Raw genomic sequence first — 9,863 nt, forward strand, 5'->3', positions numbered from 1 at the left:
AATGTGTTTTATATAACAAATTTAAATTTTTAGTTTTAGTTAACGATATATGTAATATTTAAATATTAAATTGCACATCACAAAATTAGAAATTTTTAATGCTAACTATGCTATTAGTACGCAGATAAACGTCAATTAACAATTATTTAACATAAACAATATGTAAATTTTGTGAAGAATATTTTATCAATCACTACTTTCCTGATTGAAACAAAATATTAAACAGAAAAACAAATCTTTCAGCAGAAAACATCACTTACTTATACTTAAATATAAATTAATCTGAATCTAATGAATAATTAAGATCAATAGGTGAACTTACATTTAGCAAATTCTCACCAAGACCTATGCTATATCTTTTTGAAGGTCTTGCGCTAAAACCGCTCACTAAGCTCTCTACATATTTATTCTCAAATAGTGGTGAATTTAAGCAGTCATTTAATAATTCTTCATCAACAATATAACTTGTACTAAACTTGTTAGTCACTGATTCATCAATAGTTTGTTTGATTCCTAATGGAGAATGCAAATCTGAATCACCACGGGGACTGACAATAGCACATGAATTTAATGTCAGTCTTGGCATTGCATCAGGCACTAAGCTCAAGCGTTTTATAATTTCATCCCGTTTTGGTATAATTGATTTTCTGCATTGCTTGATTGGAGTCACAAAGTTGTCAATGTTTGATTTGATTGGAATGACAAAGTTGTCACACAATTTTGTTGATTGTACTTCTCTCTGCATTGCTGGAAACTTGTGGTGGAAACTTTTCACTGAATCCATTAAATTCACATTTTTATCACCAGTATTTTCTTGAGAATTATTTAATCCTTGTTTCCGAGAAATATTTCTTACCAAAGGTGATGTTAAGCAAGGAGAACTTTGGTAATGTTGGTTTGCTGTAAATAAAATAATACTACTTATATAATTAAGAACTTTAAATTTTTCAGTCAACAACAATAAAATTACATTGCTAAAGTCAATGTAAGCTGATAAATGCTTTTTCTGTACATACATTTGTTTAATGGTTTTCGTTTTGGTTTTCTAACAGACATCATATTTGAGTTCAACCAAGCAGGTTGCACAATGGCTCTATTCGAGGAATTATCAGATAACTTGCTAATATCAAACATACTTGTTGATCTACTTCCACTTGTCATAACTGAATCTTCTTCTAAAATATAATTATATATATATATATATATATATATATATATATATATATATTATAATATATAAAAATTCAGTATTTATCAGTAACAAGTGTTAAAAAAAAGAAATATGAAACAGATGAAAAATATTATTCCTAAAAAACGTCTGTAATATTCTAATATCTCAGAATTTGATAACATTCTCTAAAAAATTCTATATACGCCTGATAAAAACTGGCTCCGATAATATAATCATACTTATAATTATACTTACTATTTGTATCATTATGTAATTTTAATTCCCTATAAGGAGATGAACCAGGTAATAGGAAATTAAGGGATGATATCACAGGTGAATCATCCCATTCAGGTCTACTTTCAAAATCACTACGAGCTGAAAATATAGATAAAATATAAAATTCATATTGTAATATTATCTAATTATTATACATTCATACTACATATATATATATATATATATATATATATATATATATATATAAATATATTAACCTCGATTAAGATCTCTTTGCAATTCATTTGACAAAAAATAAACACGTTCATTTAATTTACCAAACTCAGCAAATACATTTTTCAAAATAGCGCAGTTGTCTTGAATACTTATCATAGCATCTTTATTTACTTTTTGTTGAGGCATTAATGGAGCTACTTCATTGAATACTGATGTTAAACAGTTCAAAAGTAGCGGAAAATTCAGTTTACCTTTTTGAACAATTCTCTCAACGACGGACTACAAGAAAAATGTTATGTTTAATGTACAGTTAATTTGTTCAAAATTTTAGGTTATAAAAACTGTATATAAGATTTTAGAAATAACTAATTGATCATGCAAATTATGTTAATTTACAGAAATCTTACTATATATTCTTCTGCAACATATTTTCTGAGCGAACAAAGTTCTTTAATATTGTTGTCATATTGCAAGCAATGGCTCTTCTCTGTGCGCTCTAAAAGCACATTCGACAAATGATCAATTTCCTCATACACTTTTACTTTACTTTCAAGCAGCTTTGATAAATTTTCATTTTTCTCAAGTAATTTCAAAAGTTCACTTTTCATTATTGATATCGCTTTCTTTGGATCATCAATTAACATCTTTCTATAAAATAGTGATTATTGGCTACTTTATATTATATTATGTTATATATATATATATATATATATATATATATATATATATTATATCATTTAACACAGATTAAAAGCTTGTGATTTAACTTTGTGGAGAAGTTTATAATAGATGAAAATATTATATAGAGAACTAAAGGTTATAATTTTTGGCACGATAATTTTACTTTAATTTTATAAATAAAAAAGTTATTTTATGAAGTTGATAATTAAAACATTGTTTTATATTTAAAAATTTTGGTTATGCATCACATAGTTAATTACTCTCAAAATTACATCAAAAGATAGTTATTCAGACTATGAAATAGAAATTCACCACATGTGATGTTTGTTCACAACCTTTAATCTGATATAAATAAAATACTTCTCTGTATCCGTTAGATCAGCAACATCTAGTATATACTGTTTCCAATTTTCTTTTATAGTTTCCAATTTCTTTTTATCAACGGCTATGCAATTCTCAATCATTCTGAAATAAAAATGTTCTAAAACAAACATATTTTTTTGCAAAATATTTCTGAATCATATTAAGTAACTTACGTCACTTCTTTTTCAGCTTCTTTGAAGAATCTATTGCGATAAGCTACTCGAAAATTTAACTTTTGATCAATTTGATCACACTTATCTTTAAGCACCTTTTTTATGTCATCTAAATCACTAGGTTCATTACTTGGTATGTAAACTTCTTTTCCATTTTTCTTTAAATAGACGATCATTGCTAACTCACTTAACTTGAGCATCATAGTAGTAAAATGAAAGCCTCCAGGTGTAACCATAAATGAAACTTTTACTGGTGGTAGTTTAATGAATGGGTATTTCTAAAATATTTTGTTAAGTTTAAGACCATATTTGATGAAAATTAATTATGCATATAAACAAATGTGCTACTAATTTAAATGGGTGTTAACCAAGTTATTAAATTAAATATACTTACATTATTCATCTCAGGTAAATAGCTTCTAAAAGTATTTTTAAATGTAGTTTCCATACGTTTTTCATACAAAGGCCACTCAAACTTGCTCTTAAAGTCTCCGTGATCAATAATATTCAATAAAAAATGAGCAGTGTGAAGAAAAGCATTGGGATTCGATTTCATAAACATTCCCTATAAATGAAATAAGTTTTACATATTTTTATAACATTAACATTAACAGATTAGCTTTTTGAAAGAGTTTTTGACGTACCTGTTTCAAAATATTAGTGAATTCTACTGTCGGTGTATAAGCTAATAATAAAATAGATAGATTTTTGTGTAAAGTCTGATGTAGCCTCTCTTCCACTTTTCGGTGTAAAGCAATGTTTAATTGCGGAGTTCCCATTATTATATATATATAAACAGCGTCAAGAAGTTTATTAATTTGTAATAATGATAAATATACAAAGCAATATTACAATTTGTGCGGCCGTTGATTTTCAAGAACAAACTGTCATTTTTGCCGACAAAAGCGTCATACGACAAAACAAATCATAGCATAACTCTTGCACATGCATTTAAAGTGAATCAAGTTATATGACAAACTTTAAATAAAGTTAAGTTTGCAAATACACAACATTACACATTAAAAAAATTAAATAAAAGTCTTTTGTAAACTAAAATAAAGTGAAAAATATATTTCTCTGTAAGTTTAAATCACCATTGCGAAACGCATTTTTGAAGTATATATAAGGTGAATACTAATTTCTTCACGAATGGATAAAAGCTCGTAAGATGGCGCCACGTTTAAGTTATGATAACCTTACTTCTACATTGTTAAATTATAAATTTCTCAATCTTAAGTTTTAACAAAATATGAAGCTGATTAAAGAAATTTGATGAAAAAATGATAATAATGTAGTCGAACCATTGTATTTGACAATACAAAACTATTAAACATATTAAAAGATTCCAAACTAAAAGGCATAAAATGCTTCTGACATCTGTTGGAATTTGTCAATATTATTAACGAAAAAAACAAAATCATGTAGTCTATATATATTTAACGTCTCCGGGAGTCCGATAAAGACAAAAATCCTACAAAAATGGCTGCTCATAGTGGAGGTGTTGAATGGACTTCAATTGTGAAATCCATTTTATCTGCTAGTTTCGGTTGTTTTACGAAATCTGATTTAATAGAACTTTGTAAAGCTATTATAAAAAGGTATATGATTAATTTTTGTGTTTAACTTATTGCGTTGATCAAAAGTCAAACGCTTCTCATTTGACATTTCCAATGAGTTGTATTTTAAAAACACTTTACGATGACGTTTTGGTTTTATTTACAGCGAAAATGAATTATTAGATCACGACCCGGCGTATGAAACTTTTTATTTAGCTTTTGCTTCATTAGCAGCAGACTACATTAGTTCAAAATGTATTTTGGGTTAGTATGATTATAAAATCGGCTTACAATGCTTTATTGCCTGATATAATGATTTATTTTTCAAACTAGTGGCAAAAAATCAAATACCTTTGGTGACACAAGCTTCATCCATTTTGGCAAATTATGTATTACAACAGTTGAGACAGTATACAACTCGAGGAGAAACTGTTCTTACATTAAAGCAAATGCTTTCTCCGCTGGTATCTCTATGTGCTGGCAATTCTTCTATAACATCTTCCGAACTTGTAGTTCTCACTGCAATTATGAAAAATGCTCAAATACCTGAACATATTAAATTCACCATAAGCACTGGTAAAAATTATTATTCAATACTATTCTAAATATGTTATTTGTGACAATGTTTTAAATGCATTTGATAATGATCAACTATAAAGTTCTTTGTGATTTAATTTATTGGCAATCGAATGTATTTTTAGAATATGAGAAAGATACATCTAAACAGGATGCTACAAAGCGTTCCAGAACTGATTTAGCTTCATCTATAATAGAGCAGTTGGGCATGCCTCTTAATTCATTATTACATTCAGAGTCTTCAACTGCAAATGTCCCAAGCGGTCAAATATCACAAAGTACTGCTGATGTAGCAGATAAAGAAAATAGTGATGAAGCTGATCATCATAATGAAATAAGGGTAATTACATTTATACTAGAAATTTAGTAACAATAAATTAGTATGTAGTGATTAAGTCAGATGGTTAATATACTTCATAATAGTTACATTATACTAATTATTAGTTCAGAAATGTTCCATATTCTCCTGAATTCCAAAAAAAAATTTAAAATTTGAATATTGTTATTTGAATATCGTTATAATTTAATTATTTGCTACATTTAATATTTTGGAAACCGTACCGAAAATTGTGTTTTAACATGCCAGGGTACTGCCAGGGCAGTGCCTGGGTATATAACCGCCTGCGTGCATTTTTTGGCCCCCCTTGAAATTAATATAATAAGAAAATATCAAATATGTTTTTGACTTGTAATTTTTATGTTTTCTCTATGTTTCTAGTCATTCTGAATCGTTCGAGACCAAATTTGTTAAAAAGTGTGTATATGAGCTGATTTTTAGTTTTTTGTCAACGTTTTCTCTGAAAACCGGGTAAATCTATTTAAAAAATTTAAGTCATTTGATGTAACTAGATAACGACTACCGTCTGTCAGTTTTGTGTAACAATCAGCCAAGCCGTTTCTAATCAACAGAAAAGTCTACAAATTTTCGTAAATGTTTCAGCCAAAAATCCTGCATTGGTTTTAAACATTCAGAAACTTTTTGAAAGATATCATTTGGGAATCGTGCTGATCAGTTTTAAGAAATCGGACGGATCGTTTCTTAGTTTGGCCGCCTCTTAAGGGTTTAGGGGTACTTGAAGACACGAAAAAATGAGAATTTTTAGTATTTTTTTTTTGTTATTAAACGATTTTTTTTTCAAAAATATTAATACGGCATTATTATACAATGTTTTGACTTTAAGTAACAAAAATTTCAGAAAAAAAAAAAATTTTCAAAGTTATAGCTGTTTTTGTTGATCCTGTTTCAAAAAACGGTCCTTGCGGTGACCATCATAACTCCTTAGAGATTCATCTAAAATCAATCCAATAAAAATAAATTTTAATAAATAGATAATCCTGGGCCTGATCGAAGGTTTTATTTTTTTTGCAAAAATTAACAAAATGGCAGCATCAGAAAAAAAAAATCTAGATTTTTGGGTAAAAAATCAACAGTCAATTGGTCTTGAAAAATTGAAATTTTTGAAAAAATAAAAATTCTTTGATCAGGCCTGAGTTTATTATGTATTCTAAAAGCTGTATAGATTTCATTAAAATTAACTAAGCGGTTTTTGAGTTACAGTGGTCACCGGTTCAAAAAACATAGTTTTGAGAAAAACGCGTTTAAAGTTTTACATTGGATTTACGTACAGAAATTCGAATTATTGAATTATTAAACCGAGTCATCTATTTCTGGGCCATATAATAGTTCATCAGCCATTGTACAAGTTTCCAAAATTTGCATTTGCTGTTGCCTACGAAGCATTTTGGCCTCCCGAGTGTTTTCGTTGGCGCGCTGATCTGCCACTTTCACACGTGCAGCATCCAATTTTTCAGCATATTAATGGGAATTACAAACAATTAGGTCCTAGGGTATCCATAATCAATAATAATGATTATGTATACACAATCAGCTATTTGTACGATAGTAGAACTAGTATTCATGGTTTTTAGACATATTTTTTACACTAATTGGTTGAAGCTTTTAATTTTTTCTGATTATGGATTCAATCTTGAACTACACATCTTGAAAGTAAATTATCATTGCTGAGATCATCGTAAATCGGTTTGAAAGATTTTAAAACATCAGTAGGTGAGGGAGAATAATCTTGAGTATAAGTATCGAGCTCTTCACTTGTGTCAACGCGCTGGTAAGAGTCCAATAACTCAAAAAGTAATCATCGGAACAACTTGAAATTTTCAGAGAACATTTTCAAGATACTACACTTAATGAAAATGCAAAAAAGTAAAAATCGATTTTTCAAAAATTCCAAGTATCTCTAACCCCTTAATGTAGCGGTCTTTCAATTTGGCCGCCTTTTAATTCAGTGGACTTTCAATGTGACCGCTTTTTATTACGGCCGCTTCTTGTTACAGGCGCTTTTCGTGTATGGCCGCCTTTAAATTTTCGTGTATGGCACGCACAGCGCGCTGGCCAGGCGCGGCCCTGGGTACTGCACCAAAGAATTTCGATTCACGTTGTGTGCCCATGGGTGTGCAAGCAGTCCACTAATGTAATGACATACCTGTAGGCATGCGGTCTTCTACTTGTTAAATTTTTATGAATAAACTTAATTATTTTTAATATCACTAAGTGTAGGCTAGGTTGTGTATTTTTAAATTAATCTATTTTTTTTTTTTTAATTTTGCTCATGACTAATATGATTAATTTTCTTTATTATAACTATATTTTATTTGTTTTATATATAGTAATTATCTGTAACTTTTTTCAGACGATTTTTTCACAAGCGAATATCAATATTATGCAAACTTTGGGGGCTGGTGATGTGTTATTAGGTTTAGCTCTCTCGATTCCAACAGTTGCTCGTTACAAAATTAAATATACTGAGGCCATTACAAATAATAAAGGTTTGAGCATGCCCAGTACTCATTCAGATGCTCTTGCCTTAAAATCAAGGTAATAATAGTTATGAATAAAGTATTCTTTATTATTGATTACCACTTGTTTTAATAAATTTTAAACTTCTTGATATATCAACATGATTAAATCATAAAAATTTACCAAAAAAAAAACTAAATTCCAATACCATATATGTTAACAGATTGCATAGCATGTTGTATTTTATTATTGTAAATTACAAAAAAACTTCATTACTTTCAGTTTATCTGCAATATCATCTGATATTATTCTGGTAAATATGGCATTGGCTTTACCTGTTCTGGAACCTTTTACTCCAGCAAAAATTTCTCAACTTAGCCTGATCACATTATCATGTCTATATTGTGCAGTTTCAACTACAATTGCTTATAGCATTATTAATATGAGTGGTAGTACTCTGCCCAAAACACAGGTAATGATTTTATCTAAATTTTTAACTCTATATCAATATTACATCATTAACATATTATTAATATAACATCAATGATATTGTGATGTATACTATAATTAAAACTTAATTCTATATTTTAGACTACAAATGGTCCAGTAACACCAACAAAAGAAGATGAGCTAGATATGCTAGCCGTGAATGTTATGGAGAAATCACTAGAATTGTATAAAAATGTAGGAAATGTATTGAAAAATTCTACTAAGGGTGGAGGCCATGTAAGTTATTTAATTTGGTGGGTTCTGAAATGCTTTCATATTTATTTCATGTTTGTATTTTTCATATTCTGCTAGATATATCAAAACCATTTATTTCTGGGTGCTTGGATTAGTGTAGGTGGACTACAGAACGCGTTAGGTGCCAGTACTAGTATATTACTTAAGGATGATAAAGGAAAAAGTCCTAGTAAAAATAGAGATTTACCTAGAGTCAATCTTGTTAAAGTGTAAGTGAATGATTGAATATTATCATTACTTTGTTTAAATTTTTTTTCTTTGAATAAATTATTAAATATTTTTAAATATAGCCAACAAGGCTTTGGGATACTAACTGCAGCATTGGCTAAGCAAACTTTGCCGCTATTAGCAGGACTGCTGCAAGACTTGCAACTTGAATCAGGACTTACTGATAGCTGTACAGAAATTACACCAGTACCTGCAGGCTTGGATGTATTAGGAAACTATTCAGGTTTATAAAACATTACTTTGTTATAAAGAATATAGTGCAGGCCACCTTGAATAAAACCATGTTAGATGTTTTATGATATTTTTTATGGTTACAAAAGAGAGTTTGCAGAAAGAGGCTACTTTCGCATATTTTTAATGATATCTCACAAAGGTAGTAGCCTGAGGATTTTTATGAAAATTTATTTTGCTTGCACTTGCCATATTTGCTGCCAGATTTTACTGTCATCATAAATGAAGTAAGAAGTGTGCTGAAAAGAAAATTATTGTATTATTTTTCGGAGTTAGATTAACCACTCACGATCAAAATTTCCTTCGTTTTTCTATTGATCTTGATCATTCTCCTTTCTTTGATTGATGATTTGCTTGATCATTCTCCGTAATATCCTTTAGTATGGCTTTTGAAGCACATATGCCCCAACCGCATTTTGGCCGCCTATCAATCGGGTTTCTTTTAAATTTAACTGCCTCAATTCGGCCGCCCTAAAAGGCACACAACAAACTGGTTGAGCACGGCTCTGTTTTTGAATATGATGTAACATGAGGTAAGGGTTCCATTAAACCAAACTAATAGTGCAAATTATACACTTAAGTGCTTATACTATGAAGTGAGGTAATATTTTATAATCAGCTTCATAAAAACAAGTTATTCTTATAATGGATAGTATGAAAGTAACACGGTTCCATTAAACCAGATTAATAGTGCAGATTATACACTTAAGTGCTTATACTATGAAGTAAGCTAATATTTTATAATCAGCTTCATAAAAACAACCCAGTAAACACCGGGCGGCGGTAGCAATCTGAAGTCCACATTGATTATACATGGGTGTCACAGTGCCGAAGGAATGCTTGTGGATTTCAGGTTGCTGCCGACGCTCACA

The 9,863-nt window shown here is 29.4% G+C and overlaps 2 protein-coding genes across 2 annotated transcripts in view; one reads left to right on the forward strand and one right to left on the reverse strand.

The window, feature by feature from the left end:
* Window positions 1–277: 277 nt before the first annotated feature.
* Window positions 278–3,926, reverse strand: LOC113388160. The gene is made up of 9 exons (XM_026625562.1): window positions 3,486–3,926; window positions 3,236–3,406; window positions 2,842–3,119; window positions 2,666–2,770; window positions 2,032–2,272; window positions 1,666–1,903; window positions 1,427–1,546; window positions 1,017–1,175; window positions 278–900 (listed from the first exon to the last, which is right to left on the reverse strand). Exons 1-9 carry the CDS (start codon window positions 3,618–3,620, stop codon window positions 278–280), a joined length of 2,070 nt encoding a protein of 689 aa, XP_026481347.1. The 5' UTR covers window positions 3,621–3,926.
* A 394-nt stretch (window positions 3,927–4,320) lies between these two features.
* The window catches only part of LOC113387788 (protein purity of essence-like), a 116,571-nt gene continuing 111,028 nt past the window's right edge, over window positions 4,321–9,863 (forward strand). Inside the window, 9 exon segments of the mRNA XM_026625164.1 lie at window positions 4,321–4,439; window positions 4,564–4,661; window positions 4,731–4,973; window positions 5,099–5,313; window positions 7,682–7,866; window positions 8,071–8,260; window positions 8,380–8,514; window positions 8,590–8,741; window positions 8,823–8,983. Coding sequence (XP_026480949.1) covers window positions 4,321–4,439; window positions 4,564–4,661; window positions 4,731–4,973; window positions 5,099–5,313; window positions 7,682–7,866; window positions 8,071–8,260; window positions 8,380–8,514; window positions 8,590–8,741; window positions 8,823–8,983 — 1,498 coding nt within the window.

Source organism: Ctenocephalides felis, unplaced genomic scaffold, assembly GCF_003426905.1.
Source record: "Ctenocephalides felis isolate EL2017-DRISC unplaced genomic scaffold, ASM342690v1 CF-g0.4_SCAFFOLD_03572, whole genome shotgun sequence".
In the NCBI taxonomy this organism is placed as follows: Eukaryota; Metazoa; Arthropoda; class Insecta; order Siphonaptera; family Pulicidae; genus Ctenocephalides; species Ctenocephalides felis.